The sequence below is a fragment of the Sinohyriopsis cumingii genome, chromosome 6, assembly GCF_028554795.1.
Source record: "Sinohyriopsis cumingii isolate HCF-2022 chromosome 6, ASM2855479v2, whole genome shotgun sequence".
NCBI classification, from domain to species: Eukaryota; Metazoa; Mollusca; class Bivalvia; order Unionida; family Unionidae; genus Sinohyriopsis; species Sinohyriopsis cumingii.
The window spans coordinates 107,280,124-107,297,205 of NC_142966.1; the positions used below are offsets into that span (position 1 = coordinate 107,280,124).

The following is a 17,082-nucleotide window of genomic DNA, read 5'->3' on the forward strand; positions in this document are numbered from 1 at the left end:
TCTCTCTCTCTCTCTCTCTCTCTCTCACACACACACATTTTCTTCTCTCTGATTTTGCATTCTTTCTCGTTTCTTTCTTTTTCCGTCTGTATTTGAATTTCTCTCACCTCTTTATTCTCTCCTCTCTCTCTCTCTCTCTCTCTCTCTCTCTCTCTCTGTGTGCCCCTCTATTTCCTCTCTCTGAATTAGCATGTTGTCGATTCTCGTTTATTCTCTGATCTGCATTACCTTAACTTATTTTCTGCCCTCTTTATATTTGTCCCTTTCCACTCTCTGAATCTGCATTTCCGTCATTTCCTTCTGAAACTGATATTTTCTATATTTCAAATGTTAGAATCGTTGGCTGTAATTCCTTTAATATCATATCCAAACCAAACACAGACTTACCAATAAAATGTAAAACACTAATAGCCACAATTTCCTTGAAGACCAATTACCAAATCAATATGTTATCTATTGTTTGATTCTTAAAGATGCTTTCGCTTCATAACGATGAAAATGTTTGGTAAGCTCACAAAAAGCTTCGGTATTCATATACACTGTCCTATCCTGAGAAATTGTCTTACATTTTAAAATGTTCTATTGTTTGACGAATGGTTTCATATTATAAATAAATCTACTTACGTTACCATTTTAGAGAAGAAACGCAGGAACATGACGTTGTGGCTTGGAAACAGAAGATAGAGGATTTGGGGACACAAGTTGCAGATTTAACGAGGTAATATCTTGTTGCATAAACACATACATACAATTGGTGATGTGATATAGATGAGTAACTAAACACATATCTAGTAAGTTCTAAAATTTAATGTTTTGAAATCTTTTTTCTCGTTTGTACAAAGTCAGGTTCAGAATTATATCCACAAGCGTTGAATTCGTTTCCCCCAGTATTACCCAATTTACATTGTCAGAATAGAATCATTAATTGATTGTGTGCGAAATGTCATGAGCATAAATATCTTTAATACTTTACAGTTGAGCAAAAAAACCTGTTTACTTATAGTTTTCATTATGTGAACTGATTAGTCGTAAAGATTCATTGATAACTTCTAAAAGACGTTTGAAAAACCGCTTAATACCAAAGGTGTTAAGGTTTGCATTCTGGCGGGACTGTAGTCAATGCACCATCAGTAACAACTGAAGTCTTATGTCATTTTTCACTTGATCTAAACATCTCGAAATGTATTTGGTTATAGGCGTGAGTTCTGAATCAAATGACCTTTGACATTAACCCCTCCCCTCTAAGCACTGAATCGCACTCTAGACCAATGACCACTCTTCTTAGTAACCTTGGCAACCAGTACTAAAATTTTACAAAGTAGTTATGTCACTGGCGATAAAGATTTTATAAACAAAACCGGTTAAAGCATAGGTCACCGGAATTCAACATTTAATACAGATTCTTGGTCTCTCATCTTCCGAATTATGTGACTGGGTCACTTAGGCTACCAGACGTCAAAAAGTTTATGAGAAAACGATGGGCAACTGCTCTCCAAAATAGTTGTTATAACATTAGAAATCATAGACCAGTGGTCTTGGTGCCTTTGTGTCTTTGTGTGTACGTGTATGATTGTTTGGAAACATAACGCATAAAATGGGGAATAAAAGATTTGGCCTTGTTTGATATTTTAAAAGTAAACAAATAAACGTGTTTTGTATGACATTTTAATTTTTATAGAAGAGGTATGCACAGAAAATGTGTTTAAAAATATCATAATATTCCGCCCAGATTGACGCGTTGCCAATTTGTATTCATGTAAATTCTGACGAATAGATTATGCAGATGAAGCCAACAAATAAACTAATATGGATATTGTTGCCAAAACCATTCTTGTTCACGTCATTTTTTGTCATGATGTGTTCATCATGACAAACGTTTACAACAAACTTAGCGCCAAACATTTACATTCTTGACAGTTTCGCCACCGTCGAAACAACAAACGTGATACGTATGCCTGATCAAGATAATACAACGGAAACAAAAACGTGTGTTTACCGCTGTAATAAACTCAACATAAGTGGCGCTATATAACAGGTTGTATTTGTGTATGATTTTCTGTCTGTGTGTGAGAGAGAGATAATTAATCAAAGGATTCGTTGAGAACATGTTAATCAATGGTGGAAGTAAGATAGTAACCTTATCGGTTTTTAACAAATAACTTCTATATGTTGACATCAAATGCTAGCGTATTATGCTATACCAAGCGAGGATCCTGTTTTTTTTTTTTTGTTTTTGTTTTTTTTTTTTTTTCTCTTTTTTTTTTTTTTTTTTGTTCGTACCTAAAAAATCCTTAAGAATAGGTTCTTACGTTATTTTTTCTACTTTTTAATTTTTTTTCAATAACCAATTTCGTTTCTGCTGGCGATTTGTCTACAACCTCTTATGAATTAGCTACCGCTCCTACTATTAATCCTTTTACATTTCCTATTGTTTAAACTAAGAGTTGTTAGTGTATCATATTACAGCTGTTAGCAATTATTGAACAAATGTTTCAACCTCTCACGATATGGTATCATTCATCTCAATTTGAGATTTATGTTCTTGCTAATTTCTCCAAATGTATTTACTTAGTTTATTGTGGTCTTGTGATTTCATTACTTTGCAAAGGCTCTTTCAATTGAAAGTGTTTATCTGGGTCTTTAATTTTAGCAGATTATACTTTGTCTCTGCGTGTTTATTCATAGGAAACAATATTGATTTTCATTTACATATTTTTAATAACTGCTTTAGTTTCGAATGTTTTACCATTCATTTTTGATTCTTCTTGTGTACTAAATATTTGGTTCTTTAAGTTGCCCAATAAATGTGCTAATTGTGCTAATTTCCTGAACTTTTATTTCCCTAACTATCATTAGTTTTCGCTGATAACTTCCGGATAGATTTTGTGGTATATTATAATTGTTTTTTATGGCTATATTCAAAGACTACCATTTCTGTCCAAGAAAATCATATCGACATTTAGTTCCTCCCTTGCGAAGATTGTATCTGGTCTGCATTAAAACCTGCAAATTTTGTGTTCACCTTTTGCGTAAGGCAAAAGTTTTCTTCTTCGACAGAAAATAATTTTTACAAACATTATCAACTAAGACAGATATTTCTAATTTAAGTTAATATAGTTTTTATAAATCAAGGATATATCCAACGATGAAAGTGTTGATGTACCTGAAATGGTCCTGAACATTAATGATATACAAACAATCTTTTTTTTGATTCACGGTATAATAATATCCAAGCATATATCATTCTTTGAATTGCACTTTAAACACAAACCTCTATTTCCTTGAATGTTATGTGAATATTATGTTAGATGAGCACTTTATATTTGCAGTGAATAAATAATTTGAATAAACAAATTTCAGCCCAAATAAAATACTTGATCCAACCTTGAAATTGCTGTCTTCTTCATTTGTAATTGCAGGAAAAAAATAATTTTTCCAATAAACAAGATTTTATATTCCTCTACGGAACGGATCACAATTAACATGTTCGCAATAAAAACTATTACCTAACGGAACCTTTAATTACAGAAGGCTCCAAGTGTTTACAATATAAAGCCTTAGTTATAATTAAAAGTTCTGTTACTAAAATTATAAATACAAACATGGTAAATACAACGTTCCTGAATCAGATCGTGATAATAATCCAAATATTTATCCTTCAGTCAGAAAAAGGATATCAATGTTATTTATAAAAATGTCACAGATTTTGGACAAGGTCAGTTAAGAAAAAACAATTCTGCATAACCCAATGCACATCATGAAATAAAATAGTTAAAATAACTATCCACCAAACAATGCAAATTAAATATACATAACAACTGACAATACTTAAACCATAGTGTAGAAAAAATTACCACAATGAAACAGCTAGTAAGCTATTAACTGAGAAGCAGATGCTAAAATGAACTCAAAACGAATCTACACAATATTTGAACTTCATGTACATATTAGGTCAGCTAAAATATATTCGCCAGATGTAATATATACAGAAAATATCACAGTTGGTGAGTAAATATGTTCCAGCTGATAGTTTAAGTTTAACGAAGACAGCAGGATAATATACAGACTTTAGAAGGGTTTTATCTTTTCAGGTGTTGGATACTAATTCTAGCAAGAGTACCAATTGGTAACTTTTATGCAAATTCATCTTGAAAATAATCACAAATAAATGAGAGTCAACGAATACGTTGAAAACGTTCAAGAGACTTTTATGAAACCTAAGTATATAAAATTTAATGGCTATTAACAGAACTGAAGGCAAAACCAGCTGAACATTTCTCAAATTGTTCTCCTATTATTCCTGATATAGTTCACAGCCTCCTTAACCCTTGACTTGTTCTCTTTTTATCGAGGAAGCCACATGCTCTGTGCAACCTGTGGATTAATAATCCACTAAAGTGATGATTGTTTTTTTAGACTTTTATTATCTGTAAATCCGCTACGCAGTTCCTTATCTGTGCTCTCAGCTGTCGACGATTTTCATTTCTGCAGTACTATCTGAAATTAGAGGGCTCTTAATATTGTATCCTTGTCAGCCACCGAATACAGTTTACTCATCGGGTTGGAACTACAAGCAGTTCCGAATTGATACGTATTGTTGAATGTAGTCCTATGGAATTTTCTAGCACCACTAGTTACAATGTTTACTATTGATATAGCTCTGACAATAATTCTGATTGGTGCACCTACGATGGTTTATGATGCAACGAGTCCTGTCACGCCGAAACCAACGGTTGTGGCCGCGTCAAGCCCAGAAAGAAAACATTAACCAAACACGCGTATTTTTATTTCAGGATCAACGCAGTTCTGTTGATGATTTCATCTACCAACTCTTCCTCCGCTTCGATTACTTTTCAAATCGGTAACATCGAGGGTCCATCATAGTCTTTATATCAATAATACAACTGCGTAGTAGACCCTGTCACGCCAAGGTGTAAAACATACACGCATTTCTAATTATTCATATGTAATGGCACAACTGTTTTATAATTATAAAAAGCTCTCTCGATAGAGAAAATATAAACTTTTAACATGTTTAATTCTTTGCTCTAGGACCCTTTTCATTTTCAAAATTCTACTGTTTGCATGTGTCCTGTGCCTGTTGTCTTAAACGATGGTTCTCATTGTCGCCCAATAACTGTTTCACGGACAAGTGAGTCCTTACTAAATAACATTCGAGATCGTTTTGTCTCATTTGAGTTAATGTTGGTGTACGATTTTCATTCATAAACGTAACCGTGGTGAATGCAGTGGTAATTCCACTTTGCCGTTGTAGAAACAATCCCGATGTAGTAAACGTTTTTGAGTTTGCATTTTCGTTGATTCCAAGCTGATCTGGAGTTGACATTGGTATATCAGCTGATCCAATTGGTCAATACATATTTAGTGCTTAACAAGATTATACTTCAGTGTATACGAGGATCTGGTAGCACCATTCAAACGCCGATAATTGTGTGAAAGTGTAACAAAATTTCCATCACTGTTACTACCAGCTGTCAATTGTTCTAGCACCCGCAACCTGATCACCACGGTCAGAATCCATTACTAATATAAATATAATAAATTGTATCTTAAATACAAATGCCAAAGACGGGTAAGTAGTTAGCCTGATATATGTTGAAATGCTTTGAGCTGAATTTCGTCTTCAGCTATCAACATTATTGCTATCATATGTGTGGAAGATTTTAGAGCACCGGTGTTGGGTTCATTACGTATTACAATTCCTTCTGCGTGTTGTATTGGGTAATAAAAGATATTTTCCCAAGGTAATTCGGGACTTTTTCTTGGTAATCTAAAGCCTTTTCCTCTTTTTTTGAACCCTGCGCGTTAATGGCTGATGGTCTTTTAAGGGCCACAACAAACTATGTTTTTCAAAGCCATCCCCGATCAGGCTTCGACAGCCCCTATTCGTAAACCCCGTGGGTGGCAATAAATGGACATAATCAACCAGACTTTCGAATATGTGTCACCTTCATTTGAGAATTTATTTCCATACTTTCACGGTAGTCTAATTATAGTTTCATAAAAGCTGGAAACTTAGTGTCTGCAGTTTAGTCTTCTGCTGAAAATGACAAACATTTCCATCTTCCGATTTCTATCATTTACAAGAATTATTAACATCATTTTTCTTTTTTCTCCCCCTAAATCATTTCGTTGGAAACGATATAAAGAAAAACAATCACAGTTACCGTATTGAAGGATGATAACCAGTATTTCTAGGAAAGTAGGTTTTTTTCTCGTATTTTTATATAGGTGTTAAAATTTTGCCACATTTGGCAATTTAATACAACAATGCTTTTTCCCTTTACATGGACTACGTTTGGTCTTATAAACATTATTTCTTCTCGGAGCAGCTGCATGAAACAATGTCAGTTAATTGTATATTTACAAAAGTAGTAGCAGAATTCAGTTTTAGAATATAAATTTCAAACATTTACACGCTTCAGTCAAGTTGAAATACTTCAATCATTCATTTTTATGTTTCTGCAATAATCTCGGCTCGGTATGCTCGAATGGTCTGTAGCTAACACAGCTGCAGTTTAATATGGGATCTGTACGACTTAAACCGTTTTTCATCCGTTTAAATCACAAGACATTTACGCGAATAATCAATTTCACTATTCTTCTTTTTTAAATGCATCAATCTAAAACAATCAGTGAAATAAATCTGGAAAAGAGATAAACGAATTAACGTATGAGAACAAAAAATCGAAGAAAATGCGCATTCTGCAGCATTCTATAATGATTATTATCATATTATTTTCACATATAGTAAAATATATTCCCAACGCTACACAGTTTGTTTTAATTCCCAGAAGTAAACTTCAACTAATCATCGTCTCATGGAAACCTTATTTCGTCACAAGGCGCATCAGTATTAGCAACCTACAATACCTTCAACGATTATATATAAGGAATTCTATTTTTATAACTACCTCGTAAGGTTTCATGTTGTTGGTTTATAAATATTGTTTTCTTCTGAAAGTAACATAGTTAATATAATAACAATAAGAGGTAATTCGAAATAGCATTATGTGAATTTTATGACTGGGTCATTTGGGGTCTTTTTATAGCTTATTAACGATAATATTTTTAGTTGTGGCTGATCAAGGCTATAGTGATTTCCTTAGCTAATGTTTACAGTAGCAGGTTTGTTATCTCACACTTTCTTTTTCCTTGGCTCTAAATGAGCATAAAAATTCATTACGTAACATTAGACTATCCCAGACGTCCTCTTCAGCCTCTTTGATAGCTTTCAGTAGAACATCACTAAGCGACTTTGCTCTCATAATATGTGAAGTGACACCATCATTACTACTACTACTACTAATAATAATAATAATAATACCAATAACAAATTGAATAACGGCTGTAGCACACTATGTATGCATGCTTTAAAATGGATTAAATGTATTATAATTATAATATCTAAGATTGGATTAGTTCGGAGCAAATAATCCGATCAGCATGGATACAAAAACTGTGCATTTCAAAACATAAATCAATGACATTACAGGCTTATGGGACATTTGCTTAAGGGAGTAAATAGTCTATAGTGATCGCTTTGACCAGGGGACAACCAGCCATATCGACTTTCCAGCCATTTGCAAAAATCTCGAGATAGCATGAGAACTTCAGCTTCTACTTATATTGATTTGGCATCACACTAGTTTGACTTCCCAAACTTCAACTTTAATATCTATAGAGGTTATGGCCCAATATTGTACATGTTGATACGTTTCATTTCCAAAGCCTGACTTTGCCAAGGGTGTATTGATACTACGAACATTTGGAAAGTAACTTTATATTAACAGGTGCAGCAAAAATATTTAGAGAGTGCCAGCTTTTCACAAGACCGTTATCAGGAGTTATGATTCTGTTTCATCTGCCTTTGTCCGTCTTTGCTTGTTGGATTTCAAAACTAATGATACACGCAACTTTACATTGATACAACCTTGAGATTTCCTGCATTCTTGTACAGTATTTAGAGGAGTTATTCCCAGTGATTGCACAACTGCATGACTTACTTGATTTCGCAATCTTATTAAAAACGCTGGATTTCATCCAAACATTTTGCGTTTGGGATGCCATCAACGTTTCCGAACATCATTCACAGAGATTATTAATGTCACTACCAATCTTGCATTCTGCAATAAACCTTTCCGGTGACACTTGGATTTTATCAGAAATTGGGATGCAATTTTTATATGCATTATAACCCAACGATTTTGTCACTATTGATAACTGAAAAAATAACAGTACTTGAATGAGTCAAGCTTAAAATAAATTGAATTCATTATAATGATACAATCTGGGAATCATGAGTTATATCAAGCTAAAGATTAAATTATTTTTCAGAGAAGATATTTTTCAAAAGGTAGATTAAGAGACCAAACAAATGACGAACCATTTGTGTAAACAATGGTTATTATGTTACGATCTGATGGAGCCCGAAGTGAACCTTAGCAATAACTTTTGATTGTCCGTCTCTCTGCTCGGCGGGCTCTCCTCATATCCGCAAAAGTTTGACTACCATAACTAAATTTGGTAAGAAGCCGTATGTTGATCAGTCATCTAATACGCACCCTTTCCATCCTCCTACTTCAATATTTATGTATTTTATTAACCATTATTGAACGTGTTCTACAGATTGATTTCCTTAGCTTGACATTACCGTAGATTGTTGGATTTTAGGAACCTGTGGAATGCAGCATTTTCCCGAACTATCGCATCGTATATTAGCTGTATACTGTATGTTTTAAAAACTATACATATTTTATAGCTCGATGGATCTTAAGGCTTTCTTTGCTTTATATTATTGTATGTCCGACAGTACTGCAGGTTTTACTTTGACAATAAATTAATGTTTTTATTTTATACCTATGAAAGTCTCCTAAGTGATTATAAGTGAAACCATTAATAGCACGAAATATTGTCATGATTGGATTATGATTCAGATGAATACAGATTCCCCGAGAGAAATTACATAAAAAAATTAATTGACTTTTTTCACAATGATGACGATATCAGTTTTATTTGATAACAAATTGGTATCATACTCTAAATTCTTTAGATTAGAACAGTTTTATTACCTTCAGAAATACACATATGTATGCTCTTGTTGTCGTTTATGGTGTTATGTATATATAGTTTGCATAGCTTGTTAGTACCTTTATAACTTTCTTTTATTTCATTATAGGCTATGGTAAGCCTTGTCCAACATCAAGTTTATTTTCTATTACACCTGAATTATTGTTGTTTTTTTGTGTTTTTTTGTATTCTGGAAATAATTAATACATAGCTAAAATATTATCTGTGTGTACTGGTTGAATATCATAATCATTGTTAATAGAAATAAATATATTTAGTTGGGTCTAGTCTAGGTTATCGTAATTACCCTACAAATTACCTGGTGTACCTGACAATGTTCAGGTTAGATATTATAATTTTAGTAACAGACATTCTAAAAATAACTAGTATTTTGTTTTGTAAACATTGTTACCTCCTTAGTAGACTTTTTCCCATTAGGTAATTGTTTTTAAAAATTGTTAATTGTGTGACCTGGGGACAAGTAGAGGACTATATACTCTTGTCACTGGAAAGATTTTTTTTTCGTTCTTTAGATCTAGACGAATCAGTTTGCATTATGGATGTGTCCACAGGTTTATTTGGGCTGCAAGTCATTTCTTAAATGTTCAATTCAAGTCAATCTTCTTTTAAAATAAAGAGTGGTTCAAAAAAATATATTTGGACAGAAACTTTCACTTGGTATTATAATAAATTCAATCAAGAAACCGGACAAACTCATGTCGAATTTGCAAGATAAAAATAGCAATGATTTGAACGTTGGTGCTTAACAAAGAACGTTGGTCAAGATATATGAAAATCCTAGACAACTCACATTAGTTGAAGATTTCAAGAACTGCGTGCATAGTGTCGTTAAGACTTATCTTGATGAACACTAGGTCGAACCTTTAGAACAAATACTGCTCGTAGATCAAGTGAGTATTCCTTAGGACATAATGTTTATTTTAAGTCTTCCACTCAAAAGTATTCTGGTAAAAAATACTATTTCAGTCTAATACGAGCACTTCTAAATTTCAAACTGGCACAACGTTTAGAAATCAAGTTAATGATAAGACTGATGAGAATTTCTTATCAATTCCTACGTGTTCCTGTCGCAAGAGGAAAGGACAAGTTAATTGTGATTGCTACAATTTGAAAAATAAGCAAACAAGCAACAGAATCAAGACCGGTCTATTCTGAGGTCAACGTGATGTTCATGTATTAACATCCTGCTGTTGTTGATTTGTACAGCATTGATTCACCAATAAAGTCTGCATTTCAACAGTTGATTGTGTGGACCGATTATGAGGATCACTTTATTTTGCTTCATTTTCATCATTGCACAATAGAATTCAGAGCGGTTTTGATCCATTGAGACTCGGATTTACTTAATCTTATATCCGTAGCATGATTGTGTAAAGACAAGTTAGATTTCAAATATATCCATATAAACAAATAACATTTCAGGTATTCACGTTAGCTTCGGTTAAGTATTCAAGAAAGGTATGCAGTAAAGATAACTACTGCAATTTCATCCAGTACAGATTGTATGAGAACGTTTTAGAATCCACATATTGCTATTGATGTAGATCATTAATTTTGTTATTGTTCGCCCTTTTCAGAAAAAATGAATCCTTAGAAATTGAGAGACAGAAACATGAAAAAGAGATAATAGATTTGAGAGAAGAACACAATAAATTGAAGAACGGGTATGTTTTGGCCACATTCTTTTAAACCATTACCTTGATAATCCTCTTCACATATTGCTAGGTATATTACTGAATTTAAATCAGTATTTAATTGTCCGCACCAGTTCAACTTTTACGTAACGTAAACATTATTCCTCCAAAAGGAATGGAAATCAGCATATGCAGATCACTCTTCGTTTCATGATTGATTGCAGCAAGATAACTTCAACTTCTAATTATTGAACTTCAACCAAACTGGGTATATAGCTTTATATTGATATGGCCTCTCATGCGCTCTGTTTATATCCTTGCACTTCAATATTTACAGGGATTATTGTCCATTATTAAGAATATTCATACGCGTCCTTTCTACAGCTTTACATTACTAAGATCTGATGGATTCTAAGACAAATGTGGAATGTAGATTTAGATCAATAAGTCCTTGAATATTTTAGATTTTGAACATTATAAAAAAAGTATGCTCCTGCTGCTCTTTTGTTATAAAACCTTCAACACTCTGGATTTGCAGAAAATATCATAATTTAGAGGAGTGATGGTCCCTAAATGTACATATTACTAATTTTGCCCTTATCAAAGATGCAGCAAGGAACTAACGACAAGAAGGCAAGATGACTCTCTTTTTAGTACAAAATGCATGTTATTTATATGGAACATGTTTGCTGTCAGTATCATCTGAGAACTAGTTTCTATGTTTTCACGATTAGTCTTGGTGTATTTTTCTAAAAGACACGGAGGAAATTTGACAGCTAACATTTCCTCTGCTGCTTAGAAGGTGTGCGAGGTTAGCCGTCCTTCTCGTGTCCGACAGTATTACGCGATTTAATGAATTCTTCCTATCGTTTTTAGAACAAGTCAATCTTCGGAAAATATGACAAAGAGATATGAAAAAGAGATGGAAGAATTAAAAAAGGAGAACAAGAAATTGAAGGATGAGTATGTTTTTGCCACATTCATTTGTCTCATATTCCAGTTTTTTCTTTAAATAGCTTTACTTGTCTCAATGGTTCGCCCAAAGTGGTTATGTGAGAAAGCCGTTTCTTGTGGCTCAGTGGTTCTTTCCGGGGTTTTCCCAGGTTCTTCCTCCACGATTAAAACTTGCCGCAATGTATAGCCCATCCTGTGCTGAAAATGTCGTTAAACCCTACAGCAGCAAGAACAACAACTTAACTCCACGAAACGGCACCAACCTTTAGATCCCCATGTGTACATTTTCTTTGCTCATGTAAACATTCTTTATTCTCACTGAATTCACATATTACTTGTGCTGTTTCCTATATCTTTCGAAAATTGCACATACCTTTCACTTCTAGAAACCTTAAGATATCGCTTGCATTATATGTTTTATGTCTTGCAGTACTACAACGTTTTGAATGACATTAAATGATTGTAATTTTGCCATCTGAAGTTCTCTTCAGTGATTACATGTGATAGGAGACGTGAGATTTTGATTCAGATCTATGCCATTTTTGCTTTATTATATTGTATAAATGGCATAAATTACCGTCGTTCTATATATCTTGAGATGACGTTGAGAATCCTAATTCATAGATAAAACATGAAATACTTATCATTGTCTGAAAACGTTAACATCAAAAGAATATTATTACCGCTTACAAACAACCATAGGATGTATATATATATATATATATATATATATATATATATATATATATATATATATATATATATATATATATATATATATATATATATATATGCATATCTGAGATTATGGTCCTGCTGCTCTATTATTCAAAAACCATCAGCACGCAGGATTTGTAGAAGATATCATAATTTAGAGAAGTGATGGTCACTAAACGCAAATACTGATAATATTCTATTGTCGAGGATATATCAAAGAAATTGGAAGAACCATGGAATAGTGATGTCCTCCTCGATGGCACTACATTATTTGCCAATTTGTTAACGAGTATGAAATATGGACATACAAATCTACGAACCATTGATGATGTTCTGATTTATTATATGTAGAAGGTGGACTCAGCTGATAACCTTACCTATGATTTAGTACAAAAAGGCAACGTGACTAACCTTCTAAAAGAAAAGGCATATAATTCATATGGAACACGTTTATTTTTAATATAAACCCGATACATCTGAGAGCTACATTCCATATTTTCAAAAACTTTCTTGGTTCATTATTTCTGAAAGATACGTAGTAAACTTTACAGCTAGCAATGCCCCTGCTGCTGAAAAGGTGTGCGAGATTAGCCGTCCTTCTCGTGTCCTACAATATTGCGAGAATTACTGAATTGCTCCTTTTGTTTTCAGAGCAAGTCAATCTTCAGAAAATTGGACAAAGAGATATGAACAAGAGATGGAAGAATTAAAAAAGGAAAACAATAAATTGAAGGACGAGTACGTTTTAACCACATTGATTTGTCTCATATTCCAATCTTTCTTTAAATAATTTTACTTGTCTCCATGAGTCGGCCAATGTGGTTATGTGGGAAAGCCAGTAGTTTCTAATGGGTCAGTGGTTCTTTCTGGTGTTTTTTCGGGTTCTCCCTCCACAATTTATACCGGCCGCAATATATAGCCCATCCTGGGTTAGAAATGTTGTTAAACCCTACAGCAACAATAACAACGACTTGAATCCATGAAACGGAACCAAACATTAGATCCCCATGTATACATCCTTTGTTCATGCAAACATTCTTTATCCTCAGTGTAGTCACTTGTGCTGTTTAATGATTCTTTCGAAAATTACACATACCTTTCACTTCAGTAAACCTTAAGATGTTGTTTGCATTATATTTTTTATGTCTCGCAGTACCACAACTTTTAGAATGATATTAAATAATTGCAATTTAGACTTTTTAAATTCTCGAAAGTGAGTACAGGTGATAGGAATTGTGAGATTTTGATTCAGATCTGTGACGTTTGCGATTTAATATATTGTATAACTGATTTAAGTTACCCTCGTTCTATATATATATATATATATATATATATATATATATATATATATATATATATATATATATATATATATATATATATTGAGATGACGTTGAGAACTCTAATTCATAGATGAAACATGAAATAATTATCATTGTCTGAAAACCTTAACATTAAAAGAATTGTGTTACCGAGCACAAACTCTAGGATATATATATATATATATATATATATATATATATATATATATATATATATATATATATATATATATATATATATCTGTGTGTGTGTGTGTGTGTGTAGCTTAACATCAGTATCTCAAACATAGATATATATCCGAAATTATGATCCTGCTGCTCTATTATTCAAACACCTTCAGCACACAGGATTTGTAGAAGATATCATAATTTATAGGAGTGAAGGTCCCTAAATGCAAATACTAATAAGTTTCTATTGTGTTGGATATATAAATCAAGAAACTGTTGGAATCATGGCACATTGCTGTACTCCTCGATCGCAGCTACATTATTTGTAAATTTTTCAAGGAAGTATGAAATATGGACATACAAATCTGCTATCCACTGATGATGTTATTTTTCATCATATGTAGAATGTGGCCTCAAGTTATAAACTTACTTATGATTCAGTACAAAAAGGCAACGTGACTCCCCTTCTAAAATAAAAGTCATATAATTCATATGGAACACGTTTTTTTTTTAATTTAAACCCGATACATCTGAGAGCTACATTCCATATTTTCACAAACAGTCTTGGTTCATTATTTCTGAAAGATACATAGTAAACATTACAGCTAGCAATTCCCCTGCTGTTGAGAAGGTGTTCGAGATTAGCCGTCCTTCTCGTGTCCAACAATATTACGAGAATTAATGAATTGCTATTTTTGTTTTCAGAGCAAGTCAATCTTTGGAAAATTCGACAAAGAGGTATGAAAAAGAGATGGAAGAATTAAAAAAGGAGAACAAGAAATTGAAGGATGAGTACGTATTTTACCACATTCATTTGTCTCATATTCCATTATATTTCTTTAAATAATTTTACTTGTCTCCATGATCCGGCTAATGTGATTATGTGGGAAAGCCAGTAGTTTCTAATGGGTCAGTGGTTCTTTCTTTTGTTTTTCCAGGTTCACCCTCCACAATTTATACCGGCCGCAATGTATAGCCCATCCTGTGCTGGAAATGTCGTTAAACCCTACAGCAATAAAAACACCAACTTGAATCCGTGAAACGGAACCAAACATTAGATCCCCATGTATACATCCTTTGTTCATGCAGACATTCTTTATCCTCAGTGTAGTCACATAGTACGTGTACTTTTAATGTATCTTGCGAACATTACGCATTCATAACACTGTCGCTTGCATTATATTTTTTATGTATGGCAGTACCACAACTTTTAAAATGATATTAAATGATTACAATTTCGACTTTTGAAATTCTTGACAGTGATTACAGGTGATAGGAAACGTTAGATTTTGATTCAGGTCTATGACGTTTTCGATTTAATATATTATATAAATGATTTAAGTTACCCTCGTTCTATGTATGTATATTGAGATGACGTTGTGAGTTCTAATTCATAGATAAAACATGGATATATATATATATATATATATATATATATATATATATATATATATATATATATATATATATATATATATATATATACCTTAACATCATATATATGTATTTTAACATCATGATGTCCAACACACACACACACACACACACACACACACACACACATATATATATATATATATATATATATATATATATATATATATATATATATATATATGAAATTATGATCCTGCTATTCTGTTATTCAAGAACCTTCAGCACACAGGATTTGTATAATATATCATATTTTAGATGAGTGATGGTCCCTAAATGCAAAAACTAATAATTTTCTATTGTCGAGGATATATTAAGGAAACTGTGGGAATCATGGCACATTGCTGTCCTCCTCGATGGCAGCTACATTATTTGTACATTTGTTAAATAAGTATGAAACGTGGACATACAAATCTACTAACCATTGATCATATTATTTTTCATTATATGTAGAATGTGGTCTCAAGTTATAACTTTACCTATGATTTAGTACAAAAAGGCAACGTGACTAACCTTCTAAAACAAAATGCATATAATTCATATGGAACAGGTTTATTTTTAATATAAACCCGATGCATCTGAGAGCTACATTCCATATTTTCATAAACTTTCTTGGTTCATTATTTCTGAAAGATACGTAATAAACTTTACAGCTAGCAATGCCCCTGCTGCTGAGAAGGTGTTCGAGATTAGCCGTCCTTCTCGTGTCCTACAATATTACGATAATTAATGAATTGCTCTTTTTGTTTTCAGAGCAAGTCAATCTTCGGAAAATTGGACAAAGAAATATGAAAAAGAGATGGAAGAATTAAGAAAGGAAAACAAGAAATTAAAGGATGAGTACGTTTTTACCACATTCATTTGTCTCATATTCCAATCTGTTTCTTTAAATAATTTTACTTGTCTCCATGAGTCGGCTTATGTGGTTATGAGGGAAAGCCAGTAGTTTCTAATGGGTCAGTGGTTCTTTCTGGTGTTTTTTCGGGTTCTCCCTCCACAATTTATACCGGTCAAAATGTATAGCCCATCCTGGGCTGAAAATGTCGTTAAACCCTACAGCACAAAAACACCAACTTGAATCCATGAAACGGAACCAAACATTAGATCCCCATGTGTACATTTCCTTTGTTCATGCAAACATTCTTTATCCTCAGTGTAGTCACATAGTACTTATACTGTTTAATGTTTCTTTCGAAAATTACGCATTCCTTTCACTTCAAGTAAACTTTAGATATAGCTTGCATTATATTTTTATGCCTGGCAGTACCACAACTATTAGAATGATATTAAACGATTGCATTTTAGACTTCTCAAATTCTCGACAGTGATTACAGCTGATAGAAAACGTGAGATTTTAGTTAAGATCTATGACGTTTTCACTTTAATATATTGTATAAATGATTTTAGTTACCCTCGTCCTATATATATTGTTATGTCGTTGTGACTTCTAATTCATAGATAAAACATTATATAGTTATCATTTCCTGAAAACCTTAACAGAAACAGAGTTGTCTTATAGCTCACAAACCCTTGGATATTTAAATAAACATTATATATTTGTACCTTGACATCAACATGTCCAACACACACACACACACACACACACACACACACACACACACACACACACATATATATATATATATATATATATATATATATATATATATATATATATATATATATAGACACACATTTACGTAATTATGATCCTGCTGCTCTATTATTCAAAAACCTTCAGC

At 32.7% G+C, this 17,082-nt stretch overlaps 1 protein-coding gene across 4 annotated transcripts in view; it reads left to right on the forward strand.

Moving 5' to 3' along the window:
- LOC149797666 (uncharacterized) overlaps positions 1-17,082 on the forward strand; it is a 51,809-nt gene that overhangs the window by 22,225 nt on the left and 12,502 nt on the right. For 2 of the 4 annotated variants that reach the window (XM_089962575.1, XM_089962576.1), the window contains exons 5-10: positions 638-718; positions 10,689-10,775; positions 11,622-11,708; positions 13,068-13,154; positions 14,612-14,698; positions 16,094-16,180. In XM_089962575.1, the coding sequence (XP_089818701.1) occupies positions 638-718; positions 10,689-10,775; positions 11,622-11,708; positions 13,068-13,154; positions 14,612-14,698; positions 16,094-16,180 (516 nt within the window). The remainder of the gene's footprint in view (positions 1-637; positions 719-10,688; positions 10,776-11,621; positions 11,709-13,067; positions 13,155-14,611; positions 14,699-16,093; positions 16,181-17,082) is intronic. The other 2 variants (XM_089962577.1, XM_089962578.1) reach the window with 2 other exon arrangements.